Source organism: Mercenaria mercenaria, chromosome 19, assembly GCF_021730395.1.
Source record: "Mercenaria mercenaria strain notata chromosome 19, MADL_Memer_1, whole genome shotgun sequence".
Lineage (NCBI taxonomy): Eukaryota > Metazoa > Mollusca > Bivalvia > Venerida > Veneridae > Mercenaria > Mercenaria mercenaria.
This window is the reverse complement of record NC_069379.1, coordinates 15,144,811-15,164,563: the sequence shown is the minus strand read 5'-3', so window position 1 is coordinate 15,164,563 and position 19,753 is coordinate 15,144,811. Positions and strand designations below refer to the sequence as shown.

The following is a 19,753-nucleotide window of genomic DNA, read 5'->3' as shown; positions in this document are numbered from 1 at the left end:
AAACAAAAATAATTTGACCTTAATTATTCGAAAATTATGTAGTCAAAATCATTATGACAATTCAAGCATCTTTTAATTCAAAGTGTTTTGAAGAGCGATTTATAATGACATTCATTCTTGCCGGAAACAATTATTAACTGAAAAATCTTGAGTGGCAATACTGACAGCTTCGGCCTCCTACACCGGGATTAAAATTTATAAAATCCATGCGTTTATGCGGAAAGTCTTATAGTTTTGTAGTGTCCGGATCCAGACATCATTATATCAAGGGTCCCTATAAGAATCCATAGAACCCAAACCCCGATCAAGCCAAACGGCAACAAGATACAATGTCTTCATTTGAACAAAAGTTAAAACAGTGTTAAACAATAATCAAACAATGGTTTACAATGCATTACATGTAATATGTAAATATAGAGGCTTTGATTTCCGACAATATATATTGACGATTGTCTTTATCGACAGCTGATTGGCGTACACCAGACTAGTTAGTGTAAACATGTGTGCTACGGCGTACGTCTGACTAGTACATAGCATTTTAACTATTGACACTTTAATCTACTACTTTTTTTACATGTAATAAATATTACTGGAAAAGCTTGATTTATATGACTATATAACACCGACAAATATTGACACCTATTGTATCAACATAGCATTTCGTATTTGCATTTTAGCATGACGCAACGGCCTTCCATAGCAATCAACCAAAAAAGCACATAATTTAGAATACTATTTTTGTGTTATACTTTTTGCTAACTATAACTTTCCCGTGAAAGTCTTTGAAATATGATGCTAATTAAATTTGTTTTTCATCTGTTTATATTGTTTTCCTATGTTCTTGCAAAAAGCTAATGAACAGTGATGTAGTTATTACTGATATATGGACAAGCGCATTCAAACGAATTCAGATATGAAGATAAAATAAAACATATATATTACGCAGACGAAATAAAGATAAGGAACAGCCTTAGAACGGCCGGTGTCACAAATACGGGAAGTTTTAAAAAAGGTTAATGGATAACGAAACCTTAAAGTCCTGCTCCGCAGCTTTTCAAATTCTATTGTGTGTATGCAGCCCATGATTACAATAGGTAACAGTTAACGGCCACGCACCACACTCAGTCAGCGGTGTTTTATATAGAATTTTATATAAAATAGACTATTTTGACAGGCGTCACTGTTCATAGTCAGGATTTTCATGCTTTTTCATTGACAATTTAAGGTTAAACGGTAGGACTGGAGCAGGACTTTAATCCTCCTCATGCTCCAAAGAAAACTGGACAGTGTAAATCAAATTTCTGTTCCTAACGTAATGGTATAAAAAAGCTAAAATGCATGATATTTAAAGCACAAGAATTGCGTAAAAATACATAAGATGAGCTGTTTGTAAAACGATGGCCTGTCCGAAACAATTGTTAACATATTTGTATGCTTTCACCTTGACATTATATAGCGGTCAACATTTAAAATCTAAAGGCCATATATGCTCAAGAATTCTCCAGAAATTAACTAAACACAGTTTTCAGTCTAAATGATACTGTAACATTAAGTTAACATTTGACGTATGTCCGCAAAATCTGTGGTGACTATTTCCATATCAAAGGCAAAGTTCTTATGAAGCCAAACAGATCTGAAACCTTTTTTCAAGTTCGAGGTCTAAGACTTTTACTACTGACCTACTGACCATGAAACTGATCACGGGCAATCTGCGGAGGCCAGTTTGTCTAGGCAAATGGTCCCAGGTAGAGTTATCAGAATATGGCGGATTGTATTCTGCTATTGATATTTCACAAGATTCTCGTGCTGTGTAAAGAAGATAGTAGTAGGAATATAAAAGAGATTACTGAACACTGGTTGCATATGCTATCTTTTTTCCATGTTGAAATACCAACGAATGGCATATGGCGTACGAAGTCGTTGATGCTTCATTTCGATCTTAGGTGCACGAGTTTCATACATATCTCCACTTTCAGTAAGCCAGCTACATGTATGTACAAACTGGCGGGTAAATATTATTCCTGCACTCAAAAGTATAAAAAAAAATACATCGCCTAACATGGCATTTATTCGCACACAGGTAGAAAATTAAAGTTTCAGATTACAATCTAAATCAATAAATAACTACACCGAAATAACGCAGTTAAAGCAAGAGCATTTGGTAAAAAATTTAAACAACTCTTGCGGATCGAAACCGAAGTAGGGTTTAAATTTGCAGACAATTAAAGGTGGTTAACCAGAATTTGGTCAACTAATGGTTGGATTTAACGTCGCACCGACACAAGATAGGTCATATGGCGACTTTCCAGCTTTAATGGTGGAGGAAGATTATTTCATCACGAGCGGGAACCTGGGTAGAACCACCGACCTTCCGTAAGGCAGCTGGACGGCTTCCTCACATGAAGAATTCAACGCCCCGAGTGAGGCTCGAACCCACATCGATGAGGGGCAAGTGATTTGAAGTCAGCGACCTTAACCACTCGGCCACGGAGGCTCCGGTCAACTAATGGATTTGTTCAAAACTTTAACAACTAATCATTTACAGTAATGATTACTAGTATTCACCGAGTTCTAAATGTTAGATTTTCATCGGAAGTATTGATGAAATTTGGTTTTCTTATCCTGGTTGCCAAACCAAGATAGCGTTACTTTAGCATATTTATTAATTAAATAAACATATTTTGCCCCAGGGAAGATATGAATATAAGCACTGTTATATTTAAGTTGTCAAAGTACATATTTGTGCCAAAGTTAATTTAGAAATGTAAGTTTATAAAATTATTATTACCTACCTTTGCCTATCCGGGTTGCGCAACCACGATATATTGAAAAGAGATGAATTCTGAAGCTATACGCTGTTTTAAAACTTGCCTTTTGTGTCAGGTAGTTTAAATATCCTGATATATACCAAATGCAAATGTAAAAACTAGAAATTAAAGGGCGGTAATTACAAAATTCCATTAAAAGTATTAAAATATACATTTCCAGAAGGGATTTAATTGCAGGTAATGTTGTTGGTGGTGATGGATTTTTGTTGCTTTTTGTTGCTTAAATAAAGCTCTAACAGAATACATGAAAACTGTCATAAAATGTTTCTCAAATGTGATTGTTCACTTTTAAGGGCCAATGTAGAACCGTCGTCAATTTGCGGTAAGTGGATGTTCTCCATCGATATGTAAATAGATTTGAAGTTGTCAGTATTTACATTAAACAAAAAATTATCTGAGGAAGTGGTCCGTTAAATCTGAAGTTATTCGCTTTACGCCATAAACAAACAGTATATCGTGTCTTGTAGACTCAACAAAGACAGAATCCTGTGCTTGATTTTAACCTGATTTCAACAAAAAAAAAAAAAAAAAAAAAAAAAAAAAGAAAAGGTCAAAACAATTCTTTATGGAAAATTCCCAGTGTGTAAATACATTTTTTTATATAATGTAGATTTTAGTATTGTTTTTCCTTCACAGTTGAAAAACATCATATTTCCTGTTAAATGGTCAAATACAATGTATAGATCTGTGTGCTTATTTCAGTTTAAATACTTGCTCATTATTTAAGAGATACGCAAGCTTCAACCTGCAGATCTTAAGGTTTTATTTAGAATGTTTGCACGTGACAACATTTTTGTTTTCATTTTTTAACTGTAGAAAGCAAGTAAAGTTGCAGTTACTATAAAGGTACACACGGGATGACATTAACACGAAGGATGAATTTCCCTTCCGTATACTGGGCCCAGTCCTTATTCCATGTTGTCCGGATAAATGACATTACATCATGACTTCCGGTAAATGACATTACATAATGACTTCCGGTAAATGACACGTACAACACCACCTTAATGTTATCATATTTAGATTCTCATTCTATCTTTATTATATATTTAGTTTTCAATTCAATTTATGTTAAAGGCTCAAAATGCCTTTGTTTAATTGTGGCTGCCACATTTCCATTATGAGCGCAAAATACATTAATTTCTTGTTAAATCCTATTTCTGATAATCACTTTCTTTAAAATTTGTCAAGGGTTTGAATATTGCTGAATATACTAGAATGTTTTATCGAATATATATTGCTTTTTATTACCTCCCTTTAATGCTCCAACTATAACAGTTCATGTGCAATATCAAAAGTAGTGCTTTTCTAACCATGTACGTATGCATGACATCTATTTGGAAATCTGTTTCATCTGGGGGGGAGGGGGGGGGGGGGTTTAAGATAAAAATTTAAAGCATTATCCATACATTATGCACATTTAACATACATATATTTACTTTCAACTTCGATTTATGCTGCTATTCAGTAACCCCAGTCAAACCGCTTGTTTATCATTTTAAAGAATTCTTCATTTAATGGTCTGAAATGATTTTCAAGTGTTTTTCTTAGATTTGTGTCTATATCAGGATGGCGTCTGCCTTTCTTGGCGTTCAGACAATTCAGTTCATTTCCGATGTTTAAGCAGTGCTTCCCTTTCGTTTCGTTGAAAGCAAATTTATCGGGTGTTAAAAAGTGTTTGATACGAAGAAAATGTTCGACCTTCTTTAATTCTTCGGCTGGATCTGTTTCCATATTATGTCCATCCAGCACCAAAATTTGTTCCCGATCGAAAATTTCCAACCAAACGTTCACGTGTTTCGGGTAATTGGAAAACTCGATGAATCTAGAGGAACCATTTATTGTTTTATTATCTTCTAAAGTGACACACTCTTCAAAAGTTTTTCCATCAACTTTGTTGTATTCTTTCAACATAGCATACATTGATACAGCACGTGTTATTGGGTCCTTAACGATGATTATTATTTTTGTTTTGGGGTTCATTTTTCGTATTCTTTCTGCAGCCACGCTTCTATAGAAATATGGCGGAGATTTTTCGATGGTGATTTGATTGGAATAACTACATGGCATAAGATTACGGTACCAGTCAAGTGAATGTGTTTCATAATTTTGACCATAGAAATATTGAGCTTCATATGCATATGCGGCAATCTGTGGGTGGGCGCCCAGGAATTTCACTAGAGCTGTTGTTCCACATTTCTGTATTCCAACTACAATTGCTTGTGGTAACCTCTTTTCGCAGCTTTCGTTCAACTTGATTTCCGATTTTTTAAAGTTCTCGTTAACAGTCAGTTCTTGATTTCCTTCGATTGGTGATCCACTTTTCTTATACAGTTGCTTTTGTGATTTCATTTTCGTGTTAACTCGCTGTTGTAATTCATCTGTTTTATATGGCACGAACTTTTGTGGTATACACACCTTGTATTCTGGTACAAAAATTAATACGTTTATCAAAACTATGAACACTAAAGTCACAAGCAATGTCTTTGTGTTTTGAAAAATGTTCATTATGAATTTCTCCCTTTGTTCATTAATGAGGCCTGAAAAAATAGAGAAAAAGATATTGCAGTAAGTACAAGTAGACATTTTAAATGTAATCTGGAAGTATTTGCAACTGTTATTGTAAAAATGAAAACATCTTCGAACGTCTGACGGATTAGAATAGCTTACATCAAAGAGCTATAAAAATGTATTTTAAAATGTATTTTATACTTCTTTGCTTACATGTAAGTTAAAAAAAATATTTTGAAGTCAAGGCCCTAAAGGGTATCTGACATAAACATAACATATCATACAACAACATGGCATATTAATTGTGAAATATGTACAAGGAGGATGAGAAATGTTATTAAGGTAGTGGACCCGCAACCACAATTGGTAAACTATAAACTCTCTAAATAATCTACCCCCAAATAATACCGAGCCGCCCAAGAAGAACAAGCAAACACTCGGTTATTACCAAGTTTGATTATGGGTCCATCACCCCAAAACTAACAAACTACCTAATACTAGACATCATATTTTCACAAAAGACTGCTAATTTAACTAAAGTCGTTTTTTTTCACAATTCATAAGTTTGGAGAATTTAAACGCATTAGGATGTTTAAAGTAATAGTTATCATTATACATTAACAATATTAAAGAAGGTGCATTGAAGAGATAACGAAATTCATTGCCTAACATGTTATTATTACATAATTGACAGATCGTTTGTTCTCTAGCAATATCATAAAATTTTCTAAATCATCGTGCGGGAGTAGCAGTTACAATGTATGGTGGCTGATTTGTACCATTTCGTTGTCGTTCAATCTCTATCTCAGCGGTGCAACGTTGTCGCTTTAAAAAAAAAAGTTTGAATCTTTAAAGAATTAGCATCCATTGACACACCTATTTTACAACGATCTGATTAGTGTCTGAGCAAAATATCGAGAAAAATTAGTGAAATGAGCAATTAAAAAAGCCCCCTTCCCACCCCACCCATTAAATATACGCGAAATTTAGCCCTCTGCAAACAATATCTCGCATTTTATCATATTATACATACAATTTTGATTCAAGGTCCAATTTATTCATTAAGACTAGAAAAAGGTTTTGTTCCAGACATAGTTTATGATTCTGTTGGATACGAACTATTCGAATACATAATATATTACAAACAAATAGGTACATTCGCTATAAAAGAAAGGGAGAAATTACTATGTAAATCTGTTCTTCATCATTCGGAAGAACATAAATGGTAAGCAAGGATGAATACCGACAATTGTTTTGTTAGATTTCGCTTTCTGCACACGAAAGATCATTGAAAGAGCCAATATATGGGACTGCACGATGGACTCTTTAAGTAATTATTAAAATCATTTCAAATACGTAAATTACAGCCGAAGAAATATTTCTTTGTGATTAATATGGATTTTAAATGTAATAACACGCTAGTACATGTAGCAATTGAAACATAAACGAGACGCATTCTTTTGCAATATAAGTTTGATTTTTGGCGATAATGTATTGTATGAAATATTGAAAGACGACAATGACACATCGTTTCAGAAACTTAATGGCAGACACTTGATAGCAATTGTTTGTTAAAATGTTCATATCACTTTTATAAGAATCTCCATTCGATATATTTTGGTTTCCATACAAAGATGTTTAATTCATGCAATTAATCAATTAATAAGTGGGTAAATGTAAATGCAAAATGCATTCTGTAATGAATCCTGTTCGCGTCATATACTGCCACAAGGTTTCTCTCTTACGGTGGCATAAAGGGGACATACTCTCTACATGTTCAAAAACAAATTAATTTTGATTCGAAGAGAAAACTTTCACTATTTTTATTACAGTTTATATAGTTTACATAGAATTGTTTGCCTATATTCATTCTTATCTGGGGTTTTTTTATGTTATGCTAAAAATGTTCCACTGAAAAAAAAAGATATTTTGACAAGTGAAAGGTCATCATAATAAATCTGAAAAGGAATTATGAAACAAAAGCTTTAAAAGAAGCACTGTAGCTGCTATATTCCGAACATATTAGCCTTTACCCTGGTGGTGGCAAGTGATTCTGCCTTTGCGACCAGTGAGGACCAAGATCAGCTTGCACATCCGTGCAGTCTGACCATGGTCTGCACTGTTCGCTATTCAGTCAGTAAAGTTTCATTGAACGCCCCTTCAGATAATAAATGGTAATGCTCAAACTGAATGATGGACCAATCTATTTTAGAAATGTTGAAATATACCCGAAACAACTGAATTACCCTCATCTGGACAACTTATTACGAATATAACACTGCATACATAATTAATTTATATATTTAGTTAAAGTTAAAAATATTATATGAAGATTTTCTACGTTGGAGGTAATTTTTTTTAAATATAAAATAGTTTTATGAAAGGATAACTTACACGTAGATCTATATCTGACGACAAAAAAATATTTCAACTTCTCAAAATACCAATGCGTACGCAAATGTTTTTTTTTTTAACTAATAAGTGCGTATGTTTTAGCTGATACGTGCGCACGTAATAATTTATACGTGTACAGATCTTTTTTTTTTATTAAAACGTGCGGCATATAAAAAATTATACGTGCGCACGTAATAATTTATACGTGTACAGATCTTTTTTTTTAATTAAAACGTGCGCATATAAAAAATTATACGTGCGTAGATGTTTTTCTTCTAATATGTGCGCGCTATATACCAATACGTGCGGTAATATTTTTTTTAAACTAATGCGTGCGCACGTATTATATATTACGTGCGCACACAAAAAGTTATACGTATACGTGTGCACATGTATTTTTTCTACTTCTATGTGCGCTGAAGTTTGTTACCATTCACGCAGCTATATTTAAACTTGTTAGAAGTATTAATCACATGAACGTTGTGGTCTTCCTTCAAAATCAGTGTCAGGATGGTGTGAATAGGATCGTATAAATTGCAATTAGTTATCATGTGGCACGTATTAGGCGTAAAAAAAAATTGTTTGTTTCCGGTATCCCGACCTACCCTAAATTTTTGGCCCGACCCTAAATGTTTTTATGGCCTTGGAGAATATTTTTTTCAACTTTTTAACAAAAAGATGCAAAACTGCACTTTTTATGCTTTAAACATAGCCAGTGATGTTAGAAATCAACTTACTGATGCTCTAAAGGCATAACCCCCTTATTTGTAATCATTTTTTGACAAAAAAATAATTTCCGAAAAGTCCCCCTTAATAAAAAGAATTTCAAAAAAAAAAAAAAAATTCCGACCTACCTACCCTAATTTTTTTCAGCATGTTACCGGAAACAAAGAATTTTTTTTTAGGCCTTAGTACAAAAAAACACCTATGCCACCGCTATGCCACCGTAGTGCCACCGTAGTGATCTGATATATATATATATTCCACTGTCATTTTGTAACTGGTTGTATTATATGCAAATCATGTAAACATGTAATACATGTAAGACAGGTATTTGTTGCGTGTAGAGACGCATTAACGTCATTATAGACCGTGGCGAAACTAAATAGTCTTCCCATATCAAATTATTTGTTAACTTATCCGAAAATTTGTTCTTATTAGATCTTTCACTTTTTCGGAAATCTTTTTGCATTTGTCTTAAGTTTTCAACCCTTAATATTATTTTATTTTAACTATCAAAACGTTGCAAAATGCAGTGCACATGATCCGTTATATCATCTTTAATTAAGGTCAGGAGGGATCATACATGGTCTTTAAGTATTTCACTGTCTTTGTTATCATTCGTCCACAGAATGCGTTGACCACTCTTTATTTTCAAGGTCAAGAGGGGTCATACTAACTTTTTTGTCCGGGTCAAAAGTTTGTTACCATTCACGCAGCTATATTTAAACTTGTTAGAAGTATTCATCACATGACTGCTGTGGTCTTCCTTCAAAATCAATGTCAGGATGGTGTGAATAGGATCGCATAAATTGCAATTTTCTGTCCGTGTCTATAACAATGCTATCCGCTTGTAAATCTGTTTGAAACGTATCGCAAATATGAGACACAAAAGTTTAGTGTAACTCTCATGCTTCAAAGGTCTCATCGGCTCAGACTGGTCATAGATACCTTTTTGATGTGTTTCATATTTTACTGATTTGCTCATTTTCTGATTATTCATATAAACAAGGGTGTGTCTGTAAAGCCAAGGTGTTTTGTAAGTCTAAATTTTTATTTAAGAAACCTCCATATTTGATTTACTTTAGTTACTTTCATAAATTTATTTTACTTTGTAAAAACAAATCAGAAACCTATTTTTTCCATACAATAAACGTATGTTATATCTTTGCTACTTTTCTTATGTAAAAATAAGCAAGGTCATTTAATGACCATTTCACCAGATTGTACTTTTTATTATTTCTCCAATTACAGGTAATAAAATAATTTATTTGTTTCCTTTTGTTGGATTTACATCGCACCGACACAGTTATAGGTTATAAGGTTACTTTCCAGTGTTTTTATGGCGGAGGAAGACAACAGGTGCACCTCCGTGCACTATCTCATCAAGAGCAGGCACCTGGGCAAGAACCACCGACCTTCCATAAGTCAGCTGGATGGCTTCCACACTTGAATAATTCAACGCCCCGGGTGAGGCTCTAACCCACATCGATGAGGGGCAAATGATTTCAAGTCAGCGATCTTAACCTCTCGGCCAAGGAGGCCCATCAAAATAGTATTACTATTTCTTCTGATTTGTTTTCGTAACATATCAACCAACGTTTCTTTAGTGCTTTTTCGTGCTTAACAAAATTAGGCAGTGTGCGTATGACGCCCTTTGTCAAGGTATTTTTATATACATGTATTACGATGTCGCACTACATTTAAATATTTGTTTAGTTGCAGTTTTAAAACAGTAATAAGGGAGAAACATATAATCACACACCTTTAAAGGTAATGAAACATTTGAAAAACATAAATGCAATGTTTACAAAGAGATATTCTAAGTGAAACTATTTACACAGGTTATATACTCTCCGGTGGAGATATGTTCCAATGTCAGTCTAGTCCGCACGATAACACGTGACAACATCTCAACGACAATTGTTACGGTGTCTCTCCGTGCTTTTTTTACTTAATTATTATGTGTAATACAGCACTGATTCTACATTTTCATAAGTGAAGATGTGATTTTGAAGTGAGATAGTTACATGCATAAGCTGTTATTAGAAACATGGAAAATCGAACGAAATTATTAAAAGCAAATTTTTAAACTCTACAAAAAACGTTGTAATCTCGCAACAATAACTGACAATATGTGACAGCGACTCACACACAGTCTAACAAAGTCTCATAATCATTACTGCCATCTGAAATGGAAGAAAATACGTATCTTCGTGGGGTTCATAAAAATACCCTCATTTTAAAAACCATGGACTGCTGCAAGCATTGTCAGTAACCCCTTTATGATAGTGTTGTTCAGCTAAAGCATTGCTTTTACATTCAGTTTAAAAAAGATTTAGGTTGTGACATTTGGATGCCTTAGAACAACCGTTTTGTAATCAATATTTGTGATCATTTTTTGTGTCTTTTTTTCACAACTATTTTAGCTTGAAGTTTCGAATTATTACATTCTCAAGATTAAATAATAGCTCATATTACATTCTCGAGACTGGATAAAATATCAGTAGACAACTAATTGAACTATACAATATATTTACCATAAGGAATAGAATGTATACAATTCACTGTGTTTTAACTTAAACAATGTTATATGCTGATAATCTACCTCCACTCTTTAATTAAACAAATATTGCTTATCTTATTTTATTCCTTCTGTTAACGTTACACAATTCCCTAAGTTGTTGCAAAGGTAAATAACGGTATCATGTCACATGATGTTAGGTGTAGAATGTCTAATCACACTGTGTTGTGTCAGATGTAGTGAGGGACGGGAGGGTTGGGCCAAAAATTGAAAAATAAAGCTTGATGTCGCATTCTTCTTACACAAACCTGCTACTTTCCCATGCACGTACTATTTCTGAAATCTGAATTTTTCAGCATGATTTTTTTTATCAATCCGCACATTTAGATTTGTTAGATTTTAGTGATATCTTTAACTCAAATATAACTAGTATGTTTAGCCGCAATAATTCGATGAGAGTTTGCGACGATTGTCAGTGTCTTCGCTGAGTTTGTAACATCATCAGTTACAGTGCGGAACATGCCATCTTTTCACAGATTTTATTATTATATTTGATAGATATTGGACGTTTTTGAGAAAACAGTTGCAGAAGAATGTTTTTGAGGTTAAAATTGGCATTGCATATCATTTATCATTGGCTGTCTATAACCATTTTTGAACAGTATAATAAAAACTGTTATACTGCAATTAGCAAAATGCTTCTGTTTTCTCAGTCACAGACAAATATTTATTTTAATTCTTATGCCTTAATTAATTTGTGTTTACTTGTAGAATCTGAATACAGTTTAATGCAAAGACCCAAATAAATGAAATCGATATTATTGTTACATATGTAAATTATCTCAGCCAGGTCACACTGAGCGCTACCGTAACCAATTGTCGTTGAGATGTTGTTACATGTTATCGTTGAGACATGAATAACGTTGGACCGAACGTCTCCCGGAGTGAAATGAGTACTTAAAGACGCACCACAAAACAACTGTATTCTTTTGTATTTCCATGATGGTAATTAAACATGATTTGCATGAAAAAAAAGAGATATACAAGTAATAAGTTACAAACTGACAGTGACATATATTAGGCCAGGACAATGTGTGTAATGTCTTAAAATTTTATTGAACTACTATAGAATTATGTACAGAAATCAATGTATTTAATTGAATTTAAATCACATTTTGTTTCTACACTGTAAAATAGTTATTCATCTATATTTCTGAAACTATGCTGAAAAGACATTGGCTGAATAAGAGAAATTGTAGATGAAATTGTCAAAACACATTTATTCAGAGAGGGCCTTAATTGTCCACCTAAAACTTATTATAGGAGAGATCGTGTTTGTAAACAAATCCATTGTATTTTCTATTTTTAGAACTGATAAGACAAAGACCGTGTGGGCAGACGCCGAGCGTCCATGTTTTTTGTAAACAGTGATGTTCTAACGGCTTAAACTTTCTTAAAACACAAATAATATCAATAATTTTTTGATCAATGGAAAGTGTATAAAACAAGCAATTTATTGATTACTTTTGATTATAATTTCGAAATTAAATGGATTAATAATGAACGCTTAACTTACAGTGTTTTTCTAAAAGTTTGGAGGATCGTTATGCCACTATTAAAATCTTATGTCATTTAAAACTGTTATTCATTTTAAAAAGATGTTTAAATGGGAAAATATGAAAATCGTAAGCATTTCAAAACTTTTTGAATTTTTAAAATCCATAAATGAGCGAAAAAGTTATTAAAAATTAAAAATTCACATCCCATACACAAACGATGTAAAAACATTTGTTTTACCCACCACCAGATAAATTATAACAATGATTTTCATAGTTAAAAAAGCAGGTCACAAGGTCGTGTTGGGTTTTTACGAAAAAAATATTTAAAACATAATAGAAAATAGGATTTATAGAATTTAATTTTATGTATGGTCTTGGTGTTGGGCATCTTTAAAATAAACACATCTACGTTCAAAAAACTAAATAGGGATTATAATTTTCGACGAACTTCAACTTGTTTTGTTTCTACCTGATTTCTGATTTTTTTTATAATGTATATGTCTAAAATGTTCATTTACTGTTTCTGTTAGGCAGCTCACATGAATATTGTAGATGTATCGTGCCACTTTTTATGTGTTTGAATAAAAACAGCGTTAATTTGTACTTTGTTTCACTTTTCCTTCTTGAAACGAGAGTATGGGCTACTTTTTAAACGGCAACACAGTTGACAAAAATACTCAATATGAAACCTTGTCAAGTGCATTTGTTTTTATTTTTGTTCCTATCGTCAAACACTCTAATTAGCAAAAATGGAAATGTGACATTTGCCATTTTAATTTTTTAACCCGGGCCAATCTCCGGTAAAAATGATACAAAATCATAGATATTCGAGAGATCAGAAACGGTTTTGATGATTTTTGTTATAATACACTTGTTGATGATATACGAAAATACAATTTCGTTTTTAGCAATGTTAAATATTTTAAGAATTAGTAAATTAAATGATAAATTACTTTTTTCACAGGCTTTGCCCGTTTCTTTTTAAATATCAAATCCAAACAATAATAATGAATAAACAAACCTGATTTGTTCCATGTATCCGTTTATTCCATACTTATATGATTGACATAATACTGCTTCACACAAAACTTTACACGAGAGGAGCTGACGGACTACTTTTATAAGTACATGTATAGCAAGCATTGTAATCAATGCTGGGTCAAGATTTACGAAAATGAGATGATGGTTAAAAATTCATCATGCCACCTTCCCATCAACTATTACTGCCGCCGTCAAACGAAATGTTATTGAATTCTATTCTATTTTAACTCAGTACGGAACGGTACAAGACAGTTTTTAAAGTCTGAGCCAGTACTTTTCGGTCAGGGCGAATTATTGCATGCTTGCACGGATTAAACTCATCTTCGCGCGCTACAACACTCCTATCCGATCTTTAGGCCTTCGCCCAAATTGCGGCAAAAAAATCCTCCCTAGTGCTAGTTCTAGATACCTTAACTTAACTGACGCTTGTTTCTGATGGTTGCGTCTATTAAGTTATGCCGTAACCCCACCGGTGACTGAGGCCCGATAGGGACAGCCGAATTCGGAGCACTATGTATAGATCTAGTTAACTGCGTGGATACAAAGTTGCATTTTTGTGATGGGGCTGATTGATTCCTAATCAGTCGAGAAACAAGGTAACAAAATATGCAAATCGAAATATGGTAACAATTTGACTGTAACTGATGGAAATAATATACTATCTAAACCAAAAATCTAATAATAACAAATCTGTATATGAACAATTAAACTTCACAGACAAATAAAGATTTAAGTTTAGATCTAAAACAAGAGCAATTTATAAAACACATGGCCTGTCGAATCTGTGTGTGCAATTTTCCCTCTGAACTATGCAGTGACATTGCCCTTAAACTTGACCACAGAAGCTATAAGGGCAAGAGTCTATTGACCACCAACAAAGCCCAGGTCTGAAGATTATGGGTCAAGTAGTTCTCAAATTATTGGGCAGACATCGACTTCAAGGTTATGAAGCCTGAGACTTTGACCTTTGACTTGACCCAAAAACCACAATGGTCATTTACTTTATAAGCGCAATCATACTATCAAGCTCAAAGGTCCAGGGTCAAGCAGTTCTCAGGTTATTGGTCGGAAACCTTTACCTTGACCTTTGACCTAATGACTCCAAAAACTACAAGGGCCATCTACTTTGTAAGCCCAAACAAGCTACCATGTTTGAAGGTCCTGGGTCAAGTGGTTCTCAGTTATTTGGCCGGAAACAGTAGCACTACCAACCGATGGACTCGACGGACAGGTACAAATCAATATACCCCCTCTTCTTCGAAGAGGGGCACAGGAAAAATAAATTAGCAGTTCTTCCACCTATGCCCATGTATGTGGTCTAGTTAAGCATTCTTTTCTACAGAATTTTTTCAATTATATATACGACAATTGCCGATTGTAGCACTTAGCAAAATGCCCAACTTTATGATGCTGCCTTACTGGAACACAGGCCACAGACAGATGACAAGACAACCCCCACCCAGCCCCATTATACTGACACTGGGCTGACCAGTCCTAGATCTACCCTTCTTAATATTAAGTGCCAAGCCAGGAAGCTATGTACCATTTCTACATGTCTTTGGTATGATGTGGCCATGGAACGAATCCAAGACCTTCCTGGCACTCTATCACTTAAAAGTCCAGGAAAGTGAAACAATTTATAAGAAAAACGTGCATAACAAATACTTCATTTATTCTAATGACTATCCCAGTTGATACCATTTTTTATCTACATGTATATACCTAACAACATTCAGGTGCTATACATAAAAAATAAATAAAACAGTTTATGTATATACCGTACCCGCATTAAACAAAACACATCAAAATCATTTATGTAAAAATTAAATTGTGATATTGCAAAAAAAATTTCCAGCTGTTTTGTAATAATTATATCATTATTCAAACATCAAAAGAGATACCAAGGAGATAATATTCACGCTTTAAAAATGACAATTAAGTGCACATACAAAGTATACCACATAAGCAACAAACAGATTTGTCTTACTAAAAAACAACAGATACCGTATTGATTCTTATTAGGGCACCCAGGAGCATCATGATATTCAATATGGGAGCGTCTATTGGAATATCTTTTGCACGACATTTAAGTGAATACTGCCTTGCAACTTAAATTGATTTTGTACATATTTATTGTTCTGTGAATCCTGATTTTATGAATTGTTGGTAAGTTTTGAACTTGGTTTACATTAACAGCCATTAAAATTCTTAGTTGGGTAACATTTTCTGTTGTAAAAACATTCGAGACTGCTAATAAGGATTGGAGGGAGCGGGGAGGGGAGAGAAGGCTAATAAGAATCAATACGGTATGTCAAAGAAAATGTCAGCAAATAAAAAATGATAGAATGATGGGTTTAGAGAGGTTTTCTAACGCTACTGTAATTGTTTGTAATGAAACAAGTTCACGCTACATGTATATATAAATGAGTGCCAGGCATAAAATAGCCATAATCATTGTAAAACATTCTTACCGAAAACTGTTCTTAAATTGTCCTTATTTCCTCAAAATACGTAAACAGTCCTGTGTATTAGTTTAAAAAAAACACCTGCACATGTATATTATAAATGTATGTCAGTAAACATGGTATTTATATGTAATGACAAAGAAAAAAACTGGATTTTTTTTTTTAACAAATGGCTGTTACAAGAAACATGACATTTAACTGTGATAGCAGGGCCTGTATTCATAAAGCTCCTAAAAAGAAAACTTACTGTTTTTTCAACAAATGGCTGTAACCAGAAACATGACATTTAACTGTGAAAGCAGGGCCTGTATTCATAAAACTCCTAAGAAGAAAACTTACTATGAATTTCCTAAGGCGTAAAAAAAATGTTTGTTTCCGGTATCCCGACCTACCCTAAATATTTGGCCCGACCCTAAATGTTTATGGCGTTGGAGAATATTTTTTTCAACTTTTTTACAAAAAACATGGCCAGTGATGTTAGAAATCAACTTACTGATGCTCTAAAGGCATAACCCCCTTATCTGTGTTCATTTTTTGACACAAAAATAATTTCCAGAAAGTCTCCCTAAATAAAAAAAAACTAAAAAAAAACACTTTTTTCCGACCTACTTACCCTAATTTTTTTGAGCATGTTACTGGAAACAAAGGATTTTTTTTAGTCCCCTAAACAATATCACACAATAGGAAAGTGTAGACTTTATAAGATTTATTGATCATCTTCATTACTATTCCAGACTGTATGTGACAATATTGTTAGACATTCCAACTATCTCAACGACTGTCTACAAAATGCTTTGAAACTTTTCCCTTAGTTAGTTCCATAGGAAAATTTTCCCTTAGGAGCTTTATGAATACCAGCCAAGCTCTATATTCAAGATTTAAGGTAGTGGGCTATTTATAAATGACACATTTTCATGCAGTGACATATTCATGTTAACCAATTTGGCATTCATCACTTTTAAATGAAGTTAATCAAACACACTGCTGTCCTAAAAACCGGAGAATGCCGAAAATTTAGTCTGCCGAAAGGCTGAGTGCAAAACTGTTGTAACTGTATCTAAATAAAACATAAGATGCGATAATTTTGTTACGGCCCTCGAATTACCAAAATTACATAAACTGCCCCTTTAAGTAATGGGTCCACTACCTTAACCTTTAGCCTGCTAAATGTCTAAAATGGACTAGCTGGTCCATCATTCAATTTGGACAGTACCACATATTATTCAAAGGGGTGTTCACTGAAAATTTACTGACTTAATAGCAAACAGTGCAGACCATGATCAGACTGCATGGATGTGCAGGCTGATCTTGGTCTGCACTGGTCGCAAAGGCAGAATCACTTGCCACCAGCAGGCTAAAGGTTGATTCAATATTTTTAGTGAAAGGTAAGCCAGTACATCTTTTAGCAAAAGGAACTGCAAATGAAAACTGTTTTGGAATGTTATCATCGACTGTTTCCCGTAGAAAAATATGCTGAGAATTCGAAACTACTTCGATTTAAACATTAAGTACAGTGATTTGTAAATTTTCAAATAAGGACAAACCTGGCCTAGTTTCAAAGTAAATAAATTAGGCTGATGAAAATAGTGTCACTCTTGCAAATTTTTGCAAATATTCTCCAAATTTCGCAGTCACAATGTCAGCTAGCTTTTTTTACTAGAAAACTCAGGAAGTATAATACACTTATTAGTCTAATAATCCACATGCCTTTACTATATCACATTTTGAAACCTTACACACCCCGTTACCGTATATTTTCGCTTATAAGACGCATTATTAGAACTCATATTTCCAGTTCAAAGAGTGGGAAGGATCTTATAAGCGTGTACAACAAGGAAATTAAAAGACAAAAAGAAACCCCATATTGCATGTCCAGAGTCGGGATGCGTCTTAAGCGGGTGCGTCTTATAAGTGAAAATATACGGTATAACTGAAAAAAACATATATAACTAAAATATCACAGTAATGAGTAAAAACAAAGTAAAAATCTTGATTAACTTATACCTTTAACAATTCTATAAAGCTTATAAACTGTAACATGTATAAAATTTGTATATGCTAAATAAAAAAAAAGCAAAATAAATAATACATACGAGTAAAAATATTTTGAGATCACAGCTATATCTAAAACATAATACAGTATTTCTAATAACATAATCCCTTTTAAGAGTATTCTAACATGGCAGAATTTGTCTATCAGTTAAACAAAGAAGGAATTCAAGCATTGTATATTCTGCGATAAACAACAGTTGAAGTGCAGTCTGTCGAGACAGCAATATGATGTCAACAATGATATCAAATTGCTGCATGACATAAGGGTCATTACTAATCTGATGGTAAGTAAATAACATTGGCAAATTATCTTAAAAACAAGAACATGGACCTATACATTTTCATTCATTAATCTATAGACCAAATGTTAAATCAATAATTATGAGAAGTTTTATTACAATCTACATTTTCGAAAATTCTTTTTGCCAAAATGTCATAAAAATAGTAATTTTCCCGTAGACTCCCTTTGCAAAACTTACGCAAGGTTTAAATTTTTCAAATCAATGTTGCAAAAATTCAAGCACACCTTTCTTTTTTGTCAAATTTTCTAAGTAAATTCTGACGTTTTGGAAAATCAGGCTTTAATCAAATTCTACATTGTAGATTTTTTTTTCTGAATGTGCAGACTTACCTCAAAGTAAAAGTTCTACCTGGAAACATTTTGACACATGGTTAATAATTCTATTTTTTTAAATTTAGATGAATAAATACCAAAGTAATAGCCTAGTGCAAGATTTTGAGCCGCACCATGAGAAAACCAACATAGTGTGTTTGTGAACAGCATGGATCCAGATCAGCCTGCGCATCTGCGCAGTCTGGTCAGGATCCATGCTGTTTGCCAACAGTTTCTCTAATTCCAATAGGCTTTGAAAGTGAACAGTATGGATCCTGACCAGACTGCGCAGATGTGCAGGCTGGTCTGGAGCCATGCTGGTCGCAAACACACTATGTTGGTTTTCTCATGGCACAGCTCATATTATAGTTATCGAAAATGTCGGCAACAAAAAGACTATAAATATAACACAGTTTCAATTAGTATAATGCTAAAATAAAGTGATATAAATCTTTGGCACACTGGAACTTTTCTATAAGCACTCAAACTGAATGAATCTTTAAAAAATATCAAAGAATCATACATAAATATGCTCCTGTTGTTGACGGTAACAATATGTTTCTCAGGCCTTGCAAAACTGAGGATTTCTGGTAGGCCTGATATTTTAAATGGTCTAAGGGAGACAACAAATTTAAGTCTACAAATACTGATAATAAAGGGAGGTAAGTCTGGTGTGTCCAAGTAAGCTGAGTATATCCTACACGACTAAGCAGAAAGTTGGAACAACACCTACCTATTAATCCCTATTCATCAAATTTTTATTTGTCTTTTAAAGTTTAAATTAATATGAAGGTATGTAAGGTCAAATTCATGCTTTAAAATAACATTTTTCAATTATGGCGAAAAATTTCAATTAAACCACAATCAGCACATATAATTTGTTTTTTGTTTTTCTTGGGTTTAACGTCATACCAATATATTACAGGTCATTATGGAGATTTTCTAGCTTTGACAGTTGCAGAAGACCCCTAGGCGCCCCTCCATGCATTATTTTATCATGGGCAGGCACCTGGGTAGAACCACCGACCTCACACAAGCCAGCTAAA

At 33.5% G+C, this 19,753-nt stretch overlaps 1 protein-coding gene across 1 annotated transcript; it reads right to left on the bottom strand.

The window, feature by feature from the left end:
* Positions 1-2,050: 2,050 nt before the first annotated feature.
* LOC123541763 (heparan sulfate glucosamine 3-O-sulfotransferase 1-like) lies at positions 2,051-13,871 on the bottom strand. The gene is made up of 2 exons (XM_045327352.2): positions 13,558-13,871; positions 2,051-5,368 (listed from the first exon to the last, which is right to left on the bottom strand). The coding sequence occupies exon 2, from the start codon at positions 5,334-5,336 to the stop codon at positions 4,293-4,295; it is 1,044 nt and encodes a 347-aa protein (XP_045183287.2). The 5' UTR covers positions 5,337-5,368; positions 13,558-13,871; the 3' UTR covers positions 2,051-4,292.
* Positions 13,872-19,753: the final 5,882 nt, after the last annotated feature.

Bases quoted from the DNA above. Each gene is read 5' to 3' on its own strand.
- LOC123541763 (XM_045327352.2), bottom strand. From the start codon at position 5,336: ATGAACATTTTTCAAAACACAAAGACATTGCTTGTGACTTTAGTGTTC.